Genomic DNA, 15,121 nt, shown 5'->3' on the forward strand with positions numbered 1-15,121 from the left:
CCTGAGCTTTAGAAAGTCAGGAAGCACGAGTGTAACAACGTTTACAGTGGCACATGTTCTGCCTACCTCAGGGAAGCCCACTAGCACCAGCAGGGTGAAGAGGTTGGTGCGTTTCAATGTCTGCGGCAGCTGCTGAATACAGTGGTCAGTGAAGGCAGCGATCACTGTGCCCCACTCAGGACAAGCATTCAGACTGTGTAAAATATCTGCCACTGTGCACGCCCAATCCAAACCAATACGACTGCCAAACAGAGGAAAAGAAGAGAAAAGAATATTCGCAAAATAACAATAACAGCTGGTGGGTGGCAAATATTTCTTCAATGGTTATCAATAGCAAACAAACAGCGGCGCAAACAAATCTTTTAGCTCTCTGGCATAAGATCTCTGTGCAATTAAGGGATATATATGTGTTACTACACATGTATAACAGAACTACACAAAGATCAGATCGCCAACTTTAATGTGTGACTTTACGAAGTAAAAACCACACAGTTCCTTCAGCAATTTTGATAATGATAAAAATGAAAATATTTGGACCCACTCTGTAAAAAAGAAATGAAAAGAAATAAACTATTTCATACATTTTTTTACATTTGCTTTTATAGGGTAGGATCATATCTCCATGGCTCTGGATTGGCTAAAATCCTTGAGGGTACTGACAAGTGCAGACTTGTTGTTAGTATAAATATCTGCAGGTTTTTCATGCAGAACATTTCTTATAAACTACAATTCATTTCCGTGGAATCATCAGGTTTCCTTTCTCTTACCTGTCTAAACAGACCGCCCCTAGGCTGAAAAGCAACTGAGTAGTCTTCCAGCCGTGGCTGTCTGAACTGGCTGCGTCTCCCTGTGTTAGCAAGTCATATTTGTCAGCCAGGGCCTCTGTGACGGCAGTGTCAGCCTCCATCGGAGGGATTCGGAGCAGCAGCTGACCCAGTAGTCCCAGGGTGAGGTGGAAGGTCTCGTTCAGAGAGCCTGCATTGGAAATGACCGCCCTGAAAAGCTTGGGCAGGATGGAGTTCAGACTGGGCAGAGACAGGGTGCTGCCCTGAGGACACAAGAAAGACCATGTCAATGTTATCTGTAGGTAAATGCAAAATATGCTGAAGCAATATGTTGAGTCGTGCACATTTCAGGAACAGCAGTGCATGTTGGGTACAAAGTAATGGAGTGTTTTAACTTGACAAAGTGTAGATAGATTTTGGTGTATTTGTTTAACTTGACGTATCTGTCCATCTATCATGGCTACAGGCGGATAGCTTAGCTTAGCATAAAGACTGTAAACAGCTTGCCTGGGTTTGTCCAAAGGTAACAAAAGCATTATATCTCGTTTGTTTCTGTACAAAATCTGTACTAAAATCAAAGAGTTAAAAATGACACAGATATGAGAGAAATATATATTTTTTTCATCCAGATCTCAACAACAAAGCAAATAAACTTATTTGTTTAGCGTTACATAGTCTCAACCCTAAAAAACGGTCTTTGGTTTTACATACTCGTTTGGCTGGTGGCAGCATGGCTGCTAGTAGTCCCAGGATCCTCTCTCTGGAGCACTCCGAAAACTCATGCTCCTGAAGGGGAACCTGAGTCAGCCTCTCGTCTGCCTCCTTGACAACGTCAGATGCTGCAGAGTTGACTGTTTCTGGACCGGACTCTGAAGCTGAGAAAGGTACAAAAACAACAACATATAGGATTAAACCAGAAACTTAAGGGATAGTTACAACCACTAATGAACAGAATCAGAGCTGGTGGAGGTAGTCTCAGTGCTTACGGAGGACTACAGGAGAGAGGGGGTCCTGGCTGGACACAGAAGGCGTCTGGCTGAGGCTGGAGGAGTCCAGGGTGTCTTGGGCAAACAGCTTCTTTTTGTCTTCCTCTGCAGAGCTTGGGGGGGAAGAAACCTCTGAAGGAGCAGGGGGAGGAGAGCCCAGCTCCTTTGCCTTTTTCTCCTTATCTAATTTACTCTAGTGGTGAGAGGATAACAACAATTGAGTAGGTTGACTTATCATTATACATATATTCTTGCAATATTTATAGATGTGTATGGTACAAAGTTCTACTCTATTCTACTGTTCTACATTCTGCCTCCGTAATGATCCAGTAGCCCAAAAGAGATCCTTCTATCTTCATATTATCTTGTAATGTTTTTCACCTTGTCTCTGGGAGAAGACGGGGAGCAGACTGCTGCAGTGCTGCCAGGGAGAGAGGTGGTGTCAGTGGCTGTACTGAGCTCCTGTGAGGACTCTGGAGAGACTGGAAACAGTTCACTGTCGGAAGCTGATTCATTGGACGACAGCAGGGCGAGCAAGGCTGAGGAACGTAGTCCTACGTGGAGAAAAAAGGACAAAACATAAGAAATACAGGTAAGAAGAATCGGAGATACCATGAGATACATGGATAAACAATGAAGCAACCCTCTTTTACAACTCTACAAAATACTGCATTGTGGTGATAAAATGAATCGTTGAACCCAGGTCGATGAAAAAATGTGTGACAATTGAAGAGATGGAGGAAACGTATCTCTCCCAAGGCCAGCGTTTGTTTAAAGGAACAATTCTCCTATTTGGGAAATACGCATTCTCATTTTCTTGCCAAGTTACATGAGACGATCAATACCACTCTTGCATCTGTACACTAAACATAAAGCTAGAGCTAGCAGGCTATTACCTTAGCTTAGAATAAAGACTTGAAGTAGGGGGGGAATATGGTAAGCTCTGTCCAAAGATTAAAGGGACAGTCCACCCTCAAAAATACATACCTATAGTGAGCAGTTTCAACTAGGTCTGTGGATTATCTTGAGTAACCGGGTCATGATTTTTGGACAGAGACATTGCTGTTGAGTTTTTCAAATGTATTTCTTTGCCGCTTTATATGTATTTTTGTTTTTGGGGTGAGGTGTCCCTTTAAAAAAATACATCAATCTCTAAAGCGCTTTAATTAGCACATCATAGTATTTTGTTTGTTTAATCCACACAAATGAAATGGCCAGTGCAGTGAACTCCAGGAATCATTCCTGCGATCCCTGCTTCTAGTTTTTAGGCTAAGCTAACCAGTTGCTGGTTCGGACTTGCCTTTTCCAGTCTGGCCCTTGAGCAAACAATCAGTGATGAGTTGGGAGCAGTGTGTCTGCAGGGATGAGGCCTGGCTCAAGGTGTTGCTGTCCAAAGACTCTCCCTTCATCTGCTTCTGACTGCTCAACTCTGACGTGTAGAGGGCCAAAGCTGCGAACAGTAGCCAGGAGTAGTTGTGGATGTAGGGCTGGATCAAGCGGTGCCGGTCACTGATCCGTATGGTCACCATGGGGTACACTGTGATCCGATGGGTTGGCAGGTGGCTGGAGATGGGAATGTTAAAAGGTTACTCGGAGGTAAACCACTAAAAGGAAAGTGTGTTTTATCAGCACAAGATGCGTCACCTGTCTGGATACTTCTTTGCATTGTAACAACCAAAGCACAGATCAAAGTCTTCGCAGACGTTGCAGTTGATTCTGCTGCCTACAATGAGCCCCTGGCAGTGGTCACAGGCGTATTCCATGTTAACCATCTCGTGGTCATCCTCGTGGCCCTCGGGCTTGGCACCGCCTGGTTAAAACACATTCACACATTCAGGTTTGCTCTGATCCAGCTTATGATTAGTGACCGTGTATGAGCTCACTGAGGAAGCAGGTCTTGCAGAGGTCCATATCCATGCACTGCAGACATCGGTAGCGGTGCCAAGGTGCCATCCTCTCGCAGCCGTCACAGGAGATCACGACATTGAGCAGGTCACAGTAGCGTGCAATGAACATGTGCATCTGTGGATCAAAGCGGGCACATTTTTTACACAGTACAAATACACAGTCTTGTTAAATAGAGATACACAAAATGTTTATGCGTTTCAAGCGCTTTTGTGTGAATTTACACTAACAAACGCCACAAAAAATGGTGAATATTGCAATCATTACACCTGCTAAACAGCAGCATATCAGCATGCTAATGTTAGCATGTAGCTCAAAGAACTGCCGTGTCTAAGAAGTACAGCTTCTCAGAGCTGTTGCCATGGTTGTAGGAAAGAAAACAGAGCAGAGAAGCATTTGGGGCAGTCAGGTTAAGCACCAAGTGCCATTTGGTCCCCAGAAAGTTCAGACACGAGGCAATTTTCCTTGTTTGCTAATGGTTGGACTGTTTTTATGCACCGTGATGTACCTTTCTCTTGTTCTCGGTGGAGTCCTCTTCATCGATTTTGTCATACCACTTCTCAAACATCCCGTCCATACACTCGTCCATCCATTCCTGGTTCTTCTTGTAGTCAGCGATTTCATCTTGCTCTGTCCATTGACTGAAAATGAATTTAAACAGCAGAAATTATCCATTACCTCTGCAATTTAATTGGCTGGGACGCTGTTTAAAAGGGATAGATAGCTTGGAGTGGGATTGTATGAGGTACATAGTCAGTGTATTTTCTACAGTGGATGGCGCTCAGCACGACCCCAGTTTGGAGAAACAGACAGGAGCGAAACAACGTAATGCTGAGGTCTGAGGCAGCAAAAAAACATATTTTAGACACCTAAAAAACCTGCACTTTACCTTGCCGTCAGACAGCCCTTTGCGACGGGGAACTGAAGCCAATATCTATGCTTTCTTCAAGACCACAAGACAAAATCAGTCATTTTACCTCGCACAACACTGGAGTTGTTAATCCAACACAAACAAACTAACTGATCGAGGAAGCATTTGTTACCGGCTTCAGTTCTTTGTCAGAAAGGGCTGTCTGACGGTAATGTAAAGAGGGGAAATTGTTCTAAATATAGATTAAACTTAAACCGATATAGATTTTCTTAGGTGGGCCTTTTCTAGTTGTCAAAAATACATTTTTGCTCTCATGCTGGTACTGGCTGCTTCTCCAAACTGGTGTTGTGCCGACCTCCATCTACTATAGGTACACACTGACTACGGATAACCACCTCATACAACCCCACTTAAAAAAAATCCAAACTATCCCTCCATACTGTAAGAGATCTGAAATAGACTCAGGCGCAGTTTGGACTGTTGATTTGTAAAAAGGAAATCATGAAAGCGGTATCTTTTGCTAGAATTAGCATTTGTTATCGATAGGAAAAGGATTTAATTTCCACTGTGCGGGGCCTTGTTTTCTGAAATGAGTCTGATGTTACCTGATGGCAATGTCATGAACACTGATGTTCTCCTGGGACATGCTGAGCAGGAGGTCAGGAAGCTTGATATTCAGGAAGAGGTCAAGGTCATGTACCTCCCAGCTTATGTCTAGAAGGTGCAACAAGCAGGTCTGCACACATGACAGGGCCGGTAGCAGGGCTCTGCAGAGCAGTGAGAAGAGTCAGGTTACACCACTGCACACACACACACTTGGAATCACACTCATCACTGCTGCAAGCACTTTATAATTTCAGTGAATCAGGTTGTGTGCGAACATGGTGCTTTGCAAGGATAGAAGCTTACTTCTCATTGAGGCTGGTGAAGCCTTGTGCTGCCGCCACCAGCATGAGCACCAACTGATGGTAGGAGCACCTCACCTCCTCTCCTAGCTTCTGCCCGCTGTCTGACAACTGAGAGAAATAACTGAAAAAGACGAAAGCAAAAAGACATTTTGAGCGAAATCGTTTTTTTCTCGAAACTTAGTTCCTTGTCAAAATATACCGGATATTCCACAGGATGTGTAACTATCAAAATAGATATTGGCCAATACTGACGAGAACTATACATGTGGCACCTCCAATACGGTCGTCAACACCAGAGGTCAGAGCAATATATCTCAGCATAACTGCAATCTCTTTAGTTTAGTATCTAAGAAACAAATCTATACTGTTCTTCCATAATTCCAGACTTTGGGACAACGTTCAAAATCACAAATATTTAACTGAACTGTGCTCGACTCTAGTACTAACATAAAAAAAAAAAAAAAATGTACTGTTGTCCACATGTGAACTGAAAACATTTTCTACAGAAGCACCTTGTGAAGTCTTTCTGGCATGCCAGCAGCTCTTGTAGGAACAGGATGCAGGGGGCTTGGAAGAGGTGTGGCTTTCCCAGGGAACGTAAACACTGCTGAACCATCTCCAGGACTTTGCACACGCTCAGAGCCTGGGCTTTGCTCAGGGACAGGGTCTGCAGGATGCTACAGGAGGAAGATTTGGATGATTTAACCCTGTATGGTACAATAACGCAAATGAAAAAAAAAGAAGACTTGAGGTCAGTCACCTTGCTGTTGTGAGAGCCTGGTCCTTTATAAAGTTCTGGATGTGTTTGAGTATCGGGTAGCGATCCTTGACAGCGGGGGTCATGCGGGGCTCTTCTATAGATCGACAGGACAGGAGGCGTAGGCGTGCCCGACTGAATGGGGCTTTACGGGGGAAGGCGGAGGGTGAGGCCGGATCCCCTGACTGGGAGGAGAGGCTCTCTGTGGAGCCTCTGTGGCCTTGTCTGCTGTGCCCACAAGAAGATGAGCTTTGTGCTTGAGCACCGGAGGGCTGGCTCTGTTCCGCCCTGGCATCCGCCTCAGACCGGGCAGCCTGGGCGGAGCTGGCCTGGAAGTCTCCTTCCGAGATGGAGCCTGAGCGGAGGAGTGGAGCACTGCTGCCCTCAGCAGCTTTGGAAGGGTCGCTGTCCTGGCACGGTACTCCACAAGGGGTGAATCTGAAGAGCAAGAGGCTCTTCTCAATGCACATCTCAGCTAAACAGAGAGAAACATAACAGGCGTCAGCAAAATAATATTAAAAAGATAACAAAGTTAGTAAAAAAAAAAAAAATAAGGGCGGGACTTGTCTATTTGCAGGAGTTATCACCTAGTGTCTCCATGGAAACCTCATCGTGACCTCCTTCCTTCTCGTCAGGAACATTCATTTTGCTAACTAGGTACCTCTGTTTCATCTCCAACTGAGAAAAACAAGACATCAACATAACAGTTCAATTACATGATGATAAATAAAACTCTAATAAACAAATACACGAATCGTGTCAATAACACTCACCATCCATGTTCTGATACTGTCTGCCAATGAATACACCTGTACAAACTCTTCACTGAAACACGACTTGCAGTCCTGATTAACTACTCATGCCAAGACAAAACAGAAAGGAGAAATCAAATTGGACAAGTTAAATGACAAGAAGGCAGAAATACCAGGATAAAACACAGCAAGAAATAAGAAATAAATAGAACAGCTTTGGCTCTGTGACTACTGATTATAGACAAGCATTACCATAGGTCCTCAGGGCAGTATTTAGGGCTGATGTGTGGTAAACCATGGCCGCCCAAATGGCATTCACTGCTTGGTCGGTCTTCGGTCCGACGGCAATCTCGTTCCTCACTGGCTGTTTTCTGCAGGACTGCATGAGGGTCTTCATCAGCTTCGTTCTACTGTCTGTCGGTTCCAGGGAAGGGTTCCAACGGGCAAAGTCCTCCAGGAAGCTCATTAACTCATCAAGAGTCCATGTGTTTGTCTACCACACAGAAAAGCAACACAGTATGAGAGCACTACCGAGCTGATGAGGTCAATAAGCAGTGAATGAATATAAACCTGAGAATGGAACTTCGTGACTGGATTCAGCAGATTTGACAGTACCTGGTCTGTGGGTGTTTTCGTCTGAGTCTTCTCCCTTGTTTCACACAACCCGTGTCGCAGAATGGGTTTCCATAAAGGAGAAGACTGAACATGGGACATTTTCCCCGGTGGAAGGTCCTTAACAGTACGTATCTCTGGAATAGACAGCAAACATCAGCATTTCAATCTTTCACAGAGGGTCGGAGAAATGCTCCAGTATGTCATTCTGAAATGCTCTAAAATAATTGTTGCAAATCCCTAATCTGTTCATGTAAACCTCAAATGTAAAACACAGTACTACATTCTAAATTTGCTCGAACAAAGTCAGTCCCAAACTTCGCTCTGGTAAGTCTCACCGTGGGGGGATTTCAAGGCGAGGGTTCTGGAAGCGAGGCGACCCATCAGGCGAGCCACCAGCAGCTGCAGGTCTGACATCCAAGAAATAGTGATATCAGGAAGGCCCAGGGCGGTCACGGTGAACTTGTAACCCCACTCGTTATTACTGCTATCGGAGTGGAAGAGGAACTGGAGTTGAGGGCCGGCGTCAAATGTCACCTTCTGGAGGAGCAAAGAGAAGCAGCAGACATGTGTAAAGGAACTGAGCAACAACTGTGCTTCACATGGAGACAACTGAATGGTGTCCCATATCCTACCTTTGGCCACTTCTCACTTCCAACCTTCATGTCATAACGGACCTTCCCACCTCTAGAATCTGTGAATTCCAGGTAGTCGTATCTGTGAAGATCAAGAGCATAGAGGATGGGTTTTAAAAAGAAAAACTAGGGATGAAAAAAACAATAACATCTGATCATCTCATTTTTCAGATCATTCACCTCTTCTCCGTCTCGCAGTGTTCGTCAAACTCCACCTCAAAGGAGGTAGCGCCGGGGCAGGCGAAGATGCTGGTCTCATGGCGGCTATTCTCGTAGTTGTGAGGGGACTCCATGCTCCACGTCCTCAGCACCACTGGCTGCTGGGGCTGGTGCCAGCTCTCCTGATCCACCTGACAGTGGCATGGCAGGCAATTAATGTGACAGTCAATGGTGGAATGTAACTAAGTACATTTACTCAAGTACAAATTTGAGGCATTTATACTTAACTTCAGCATTTCAATTTTGTGCAAGGTTGTCCACAACATTTCAGAGGCAAATACTGGACATGTTTCTGCACTACATTTTGCAGTTACTGGTTACTTTAAGGATTAAGAATTTATATGCAAAACATATGATGAGTTTATAAAAACTTATGCACTGTTATATACTTTACTACCTAATGGCATTCCACAATGTTGAAATTAGCTCCATTTCTACAAACTACAAGAGTTAAATGTGACTTACACATAATATAATACATAACATAATAATCCAATATTATTTTTAGTAGGTTAACACTATACTTTTACTTTTGATACTTAAAGTACAGTTTGCTAACAACACTTAGATTATTTTACCTTGGTGACAATTTCAACGCAGGACTTTTACTTATGATAGAGTATATTTATATTACAGTATATTAAGTATTGGATTCAAGTACTTCTACCACCCTCCACACCCCAAATACTAGTCTGCATTTTCACCTCTCCATTCATACAGTGGGATGAGCGACTGTATACATTCTGGTACACTAAGGTCTAATGTCAGACTGGACTGACCTTAGAAAAGATGTCTCCAGTATCACTGGACAGGCTTTTGAGTAGCTCCACCAGAGAGGAGAAGCTCCTCAGCAGCACACTGTGAGGGATGTCCAGAGAGCACAGCTCCAGGAGTAAAATCATCTGCCAGGACCACAACAGATGTTACATTCACTCAGCACGGTCAACTTTACAACTGTGCAGGAAGGCAGTTCTAAATCCTGAGGTAAGAGTGCATTACCAGTTGTCGGAAGACCGTGGCAAGGATGGAGCTGCCTAGTTTGTCAGTGATTTCAGCACCAGTGTACCTGCCCAGCAGGGAACCAAGGACACCTTTGATACTTCCCAGGAACTGATCCACATCTATTGAAACAAAGCATTTAGTCACTCTGACAGCATTTCCTCTTGTGCTCAGTGTTCGTACTGAACCACTTTACAACTTCTTTCATCTGCTGGGCCACCACATTTGACTGATCAGCGGCAGCCTGTGTGCTCAAACAAACACGCAATCTAACCCTGAAGATGGGAAGCTGTAATGTCACACATCTCGCAGTGTCTCACATTTTAGTAGGATGTTTCTGGCCAGTTCCATAGCGATGGTGGTGGAGGCTCCCCCTTTGAGCTGTAGGTAGCACCAGGAGATCAGGCTACCCTGCAGAGCCCAGAACAAGGACAGCAACACTGTCCTGCTGGCTCCACTGTTCTCATCCACCATCATCACCTCACACTGAGAGACAGGAGACAGTTGAACAGAGAGGAAAATTAGAAAAGGTACACGGAGAGACAGAGAGGGCTGTTGATAGATGGTAATAACGTAATGAAACAGTTGAGACATTGTGAATGCGACAGAGGCCTCACCTCTCTCGTTGCCACCAGTAGCAACGTCTCCATAACTGACAGTATGGGGCTGATGTCAAAATCTGAGGGAGCACCTTTAGGTGGGAGCAGCAGAAGGCCACTTGGATCCTGGTCACTGCACAGAAAGAAAATAAAGTGCTGATCCACCGTGATCTGGACGTGTACAGGTATATGACAGCGTGCTTGTAGATCTCCGGTGTCCTTACCTGAAGTAATTACAGAGCGATTCAAACGTCACCTTCACAGACTCTGGCTGATCCTGTTCGGTAATATTTTTCTGCAAAAGGCATATTACACCATCATTATCACATAATCATTATCATGTTATTACTATTTTTCATGAACTCACCATCATGTGGAAGAGTTTGTCCCGCCTGACGCGTTTGTCAGGGAAGAAAACCGCTGCTCCATTAAGAATGCACTTGACTGCTTCCTTGTGCAAAGCTCTCTCCACTAACGTCTCTCCTTCTGGACCGTCCACAACTGAAACACAGACATCCCACGTATCACGATGAGTCACCACTGTCCATGGAGGAAGTGAATCATTCAAAGTCACTACGAGGAGTTTTTAACTGGTTATGAAAGAGTCTCAATTTAACACTGATGCCTCCATGTGACCCACGTAAGCAAACGAGACCATTAGCGACAAGATTGGCGATATCGATGTAGTTTTTTCTCAATGCCTGTCACCGGGTCCAAGAGGACCAAGAGTCAACCTTTGTCAGTCAATCAACAGATGGAAAAAATTGAGAGATTTGAAAGGACTCAAAATGAATACTGAATTTGCCCTCTTCATACGTCTATTTCCTCATAAGGTAAGAGAATAACTTCAATTGTTTTGCTGTGCTACCATTGCTGTGCATCCTGCAAACAGCTGGGCTTAAGAAGCACATTCAATATCTGTTGCATCCTTCTTTCACACGCTTCCAAAACAGCTCAAGACCTTCACAACATGAGCCGCTGGTACTCATAGAAACACTACCGCTATTGTCCACAAGAGCCGCCAAAATCAGCACTAAATGAAAGTTCCTTGTAGTTGCTTTATCCATTTGTGACCATTCCACCAAACACCTTTCACTACTCCCATTTGTACGAAAGCCGGCAGGTTCTTACCGAGGCAAAGGTGAGTGTGGAGTTCGCAGACGGCCCGAACGGATTCAGACGGAGGCTCTGCACTGCTGGACGTGGATGGACAAGCCGCTGCTGTGGCTCCTTCATCTGGCCCTCTGCTCTCCTCTGGGCCCCGGGGATCCAGCGGGTTGGGCAGCATGGGAAAACAGTTCTGCATCAGTTGGAGCAGCAGGACTCTGCTCTTCAACACCTCCTCTCCCTCACTGTGACAAAGACAAAGGCTCTATTACAGGTGAGACCCTCATACAAATGCATGTCTTCCAGTGACTGACCAATGAGCCTGATCAGGCCAAATGGTAATTATTGTTGGAGTCATGGCTGCAGTACAAAGGAAAACCAGCAGTGACAGTACTGCTACTCACATCTCCCTGAGTTTACTGTAGAAGTTCCAAAAGAGGTTCAGGCCAAGACCACTGAAGTCCAGAAGATACTTCTGCTTGAAGTGAGCGGCATCCTGCAGAAATGGAGCGAGAGGGCGACAGTCTTTAACAACAACAACAAAGTAACAATACATGAACCATCATAAATATGAAGTATCCCTTTACCCTCAACAGTTCAGCAGTACAGTAAAAGGACATGTTGCGTGTCTCCTAATGACAATAAGAGGGCAGACTGATCTGTCACAAACTAAATAAAGAATGTAGTGAAAAAATAAAAAACAAATACAGAAGTTAGTTCACCAAATTAAATGTGGTATTTTGGTAAAGGTCTTATGAATACCAGATCAGGGCTGAGTCTCTATTTCAGGCCAGTGGTATGTTAAATGGTAATATTTCTCATATTGTTTCCTGACACAAAGACGATGTTTCTACTTGTTGGCGTAAGAAAAAAGTAATAAGGAACAAAACCTATTTCCTGGTAATCCCACCAAAACCGATTCATATTATTGATATTTAAATGATTACTGCGGTAGTGATTAGTAGTCACCATGTCGCGCGTAAGCTGCTGGATGAAGAAGAGGGTCTTGTTAAGTAGACAAAGGCCAGCGACAGCATCACAGTCGAAGCTCTCCCCCTCTGGATTGAGGTTGTCCAGGTCTCCGAGCCTCTCTGGCCCGGGACACAGATAGCCACTGAAGGTGAGGGACTGCACTCCGAGGCGCTCGGCAGAGTCCTGCCTGGTGCAGAGGAATTTCACCATCAGAAACTGGGGAGACAAGGAAAACAGAAGAATGAGAGGTGTGGTTCCTTGATAATGACAGCAAATTGAAAATGATGGCCTTCATTTAGCGTACTTTAGTATGTAGCCATACCCGTTTTCTTTTTATTGCATTTTGGAAGCCCTAAATACTACTAAATAACAAAATGTTTAAGGACAGAATGAAATAATGAGGTTGAAATGTGAGGAAGAAAGACAAAATGTTTCCTCGATGCAGTGTGTACCTTTGCAACGCGACACTGCTGCAGCTTGATGTCCACATCGTTCCAGTCATCCTCAAGCTCAAACCAGCCAATCGGCTCGTCCTCCGACTGTGTTGGAATCTTCACACTGCAGGTCAGGTGACAGAATGGTGTGTCAGCCATTCACATAAACCACTAAGGCAGACCCCCACACTGCTGAGGGGTGCCATAACTCACACAGACTAACTGTACTGTACCAGTATCGTCTTATTAGATTGTCCTGCATGGAATACATTTGGCAGCATGTTTTTGCTAATCACAGCTATCATGAAAAGTAAGATTCAGCCGGCTATAAAGGGATCCTTACTTGTCTTGTACAAACTCTTTGAAGTCCTTGTAGTCCCACGCGTCATACTTTTTGAACCTCTTGAAATGTTTCTCTGCATCAAAAGCGTCTTCCTCCTTGTAAGCGAACACCAGGCCGCATTTCGCACCAATGGCTCCTTTTCGCACCTGATCACACAAACCGGAGAGGAAGCGTTACGCACCGGAAATCCTCCGTCGCCGTAGCTTTTGAATTCTCAATGAAACGGTGAAATCAAACGGAGCCTCACTTTGATCTTCATCTGAGTGATCTGGAAGTTACTCTGGTCCTCTGTCGAGAGGATCACACTGGCTCTCTTTCTGCCACCTTCTGTGAGAAAACCTTTGGAGTGGCAAAAACATTTCGTTATGCTCGAAGGCTTGTTCATACTGAAGCTGTGTTAACTCAATGCTGCTGTTATTTTCTTATCGAATAAGGATGGCATCAGTTGTACCGTCACCAGTGGAGGATTCTGTGAGCATGTTCTCTGGTCCTGACTTCTCCTCTTTACTCTTCACATCACAGGCCTGGAGGTGCAGCTGGAGGGGCTTCCCTGCAACACAACACAAACGCATTATGACATCTCAGTTGATCATTGTCCAGAGAGGTTATCATTTCAGTCCTATACTGGGAGGCAACTTTCACCACACTGAAGTGCAGCTTTGTAACAGAATAGTCCACTAATGCATCTCCTCCTTGAAGGCTAAGCACTTTCTCTTCCTGGTCTAAGGTTTCAAATGGCCTCGTGTGAATGAGAGTAAAGCAGGGCGTTACCATTGCGATTAAGTAGCCGCAGCCTAACGGAGGCCAAAGACACGATGAGGGAGGAGGCCTTGTACTCCGTCTTTAAATGATCGCTGATGCAGGACAGCGCCTGGAGCACTTTTGCCACGCTGCCTCTGGCCAGAGCAAAGGCCAGGAGGGTCAATTCTGCATCGGGACTCACACAGCAGCTACACGGAGGCAAAGAAACAAACAAGTTAGTTTTGAAGTGCAATCTTTGTCCAATCAAATGATATTTTGTGGCTCTATTTCAGAGTGTCAGACGTATATTTTCATGCGGGGTCATGAATTCCAAATGTTCCAAAATTTGCTGACAAAAACTCCAGTTTAGACCAACACTGTCCATAATGTATTTCGAACAATGTTGACTGTATGTGTGAATAAACATAGCCAAGAGAGTTATGGTTGATAATTAGCCAGTAAGATTTTTTTTAGCCATGTTGTTGCTGCTGCTGCTGTTAATGATTTACAGTAGATCAAATGGAACGGAAATAGAGTTTTATCGCCCTGGTAAATCAATACTTTGATTTGAGTCAGTTTTCAACGTGATGATGTCAACATTGCGAGCTGAGCGTGGCAGTGATGGGTAAGTGGTGCCGATATAATCCCAGCAGGTCATTACTCTGCTATCCTGAGGAGAAATCCATCCACCTCCTCCAGGATGTTCAAAGAGAAGAACTTGGGGAACTCTGTGGATGACGGCGTTAGGGACAACGGAGGCATGTGTCGTAAGGCTTTTCTAGGAGAAACACAAGACACACAAAAAAGCCCTCAGAACACTACACTTACACACATTCATTCATTCATTCTTTCTTTCTTTATATTACATATTCAAAACCAGAAGGGGTGTGTCTTACTGTGTGCTCTGGAGGACAGTCTGAGCCAGAGCAGGGTTGGTGTCCATGGATGCGGTGACCAAGGAGGTGAGGAGAGACAGGTACCAGATGGCTGAAGCATCGGAAACAGACACCTCTTTGCTCTTGGTAATCTGATAGCCCAGTGTCTTCAAGCCATGAATCCGCGTGTCACATCCGTCGCTCAGGCACCGCTTAATGTTAATCTTGATGTCTGGGGTTTGGGTGCCAGAAGAGATAATGCATTTAGCAGACTGATGGAATACATCACGCAAAAAGAATGCCACAACAGGTTGCTCTGCCCTCTGAGAGCAACATATAGCAGATGTAGATTGAGGGAGACACAAATGAACCTAATCGCAAATGTGAGAAACTAAATCCAATGCAAAGCCAGCCAAGGAATTTTATTTGGCTCATTGTGATTTAACAAATCATACAGAGACACATAATCAAACCTCTGCTAGCTGTTTTCGTGCTCACAGCTGCCTGGATCAATCGATCCTCAGGTTCTGTTTTCTTCATTCATACATATATATATACACATATATATATATATACACACACATATATATATATACACATATATATATATATATATATATA

At 44.5% G+C, this 15,121-nt stretch overlaps 1 protein-coding gene across 1 annotated transcript in view; it reads right to left on the reverse strand.

Annotated features, from left to right (window-relative positions):
* The window catches only part of zzef1 (zinc finger, ZZ-type with EF hand domain 1), a 34,653-nt gene that overhangs the window by 11,539 nt on the left and 7,993 nt on the right, over window positions 1–15,121 (reverse strand). The window contains exons 6-41 of the mRNA XM_031857547.1: window positions 14,522–14,732; window positions 14,287–14,403; window positions 13,656–13,834; window positions 13,336–13,434; window positions 13,132–13,223; window positions 12,885–13,030; window positions 12,560–12,665; window positions 12,105–12,323; window positions 11,540–11,631; window positions 11,160–11,380; window positions 10,396–10,529; window positions 10,253–10,323; window positions 10,047–10,161; window positions 9,750–9,915; window positions 9,430–9,551; window positions 9,210–9,332; window positions 8,392–8,561; window positions 8,212–8,293; window positions 7,915–8,116; window positions 7,580–7,713; window positions 7,217–7,457; window positions 6,986–7,065; window positions 6,800–6,890; window positions 6,216–6,687; window positions 5,968–6,132; window positions 5,457–5,576; window positions 5,153–5,314; window positions 4,185–4,317; window positions 3,655–3,793; window positions 3,416–3,581; window positions 3,072–3,334; window positions 2,153–2,325; window positions 1,772–1,964; window positions 1,497–1,660; window positions 768–1,048; window positions 67–241 (exon numbers count right to left, since the gene is read on the reverse strand). Of these exons, the coding sequence (XP_031713407.1) occupies window positions 67–241; window positions 768–1,048; window positions 1,497–1,660; window positions 1,772–1,964; window positions 2,153–2,325; window positions 3,072–3,334; window positions 3,416–3,581; window positions 3,655–3,793; window positions 4,185–4,317; window positions 5,153–5,314; window positions 5,457–5,576; window positions 5,968–6,132; window positions 6,216–6,687; window positions 6,800–6,890; window positions 6,986–7,065; window positions 7,217–7,457; window positions 7,580–7,713; window positions 7,915–8,116; window positions 8,212–8,293; window positions 8,392–8,561; window positions 9,210–9,332; window positions 9,430–9,551; window positions 9,750–9,915; window positions 10,047–10,161; window positions 10,253–10,323; window positions 10,396–10,529; window positions 11,160–11,380; window positions 11,540–11,631; window positions 12,105–12,323; window positions 12,560–12,665; window positions 12,885–13,030; window positions 13,132–13,223; window positions 13,336–13,434; window positions 13,656–13,834; window positions 14,287–14,403; window positions 14,522–14,732 (5,819 nt within the window). The remainder of the gene's footprint in view (window positions 1–66; window positions 242–767; window positions 1,049–1,496; window positions 1,661–1,771; window positions 1,965–2,152; window positions 2,326–3,071; window positions 3,335–3,415; window positions 3,582–3,654; window positions 3,794–4,184; window positions 4,318–5,152; window positions 5,315–5,456; window positions 5,577–5,967; window positions 6,133–6,215; window positions 6,688–6,799; window positions 6,891–6,985; window positions 7,066–7,216; window positions 7,458–7,579; window positions 7,714–7,914; window positions 8,117–8,211; window positions 8,294–8,391; window positions 8,562–9,209; window positions 9,333–9,429; window positions 9,552–9,749; window positions 9,916–10,046; window positions 10,162–10,252; window positions 10,324–10,395; window positions 10,530–11,159; window positions 11,381–11,539; window positions 11,632–12,104; window positions 12,324–12,559; window positions 12,666–12,884; window positions 13,031–13,131; window positions 13,224–13,335; window positions 13,435–13,655; window positions 13,835–14,286; window positions 14,404–14,521; window positions 14,733–15,121) is intronic.

This window comes from Anarrhichthys ocellatus, unplaced genomic scaffold (assembly GCF_004355925.1).
Source record: "Anarrhichthys ocellatus isolate YVR2014 unplaced genomic scaffold, GSC_Weel_1.0 scaffold18, whole genome shotgun sequence".
Taxonomy (NCBI): domain Eukaryota; kingdom Metazoa; phylum Chordata; class Actinopteri; order Perciformes; family Anarhichadidae; genus Anarrhichthys; species Anarrhichthys ocellatus.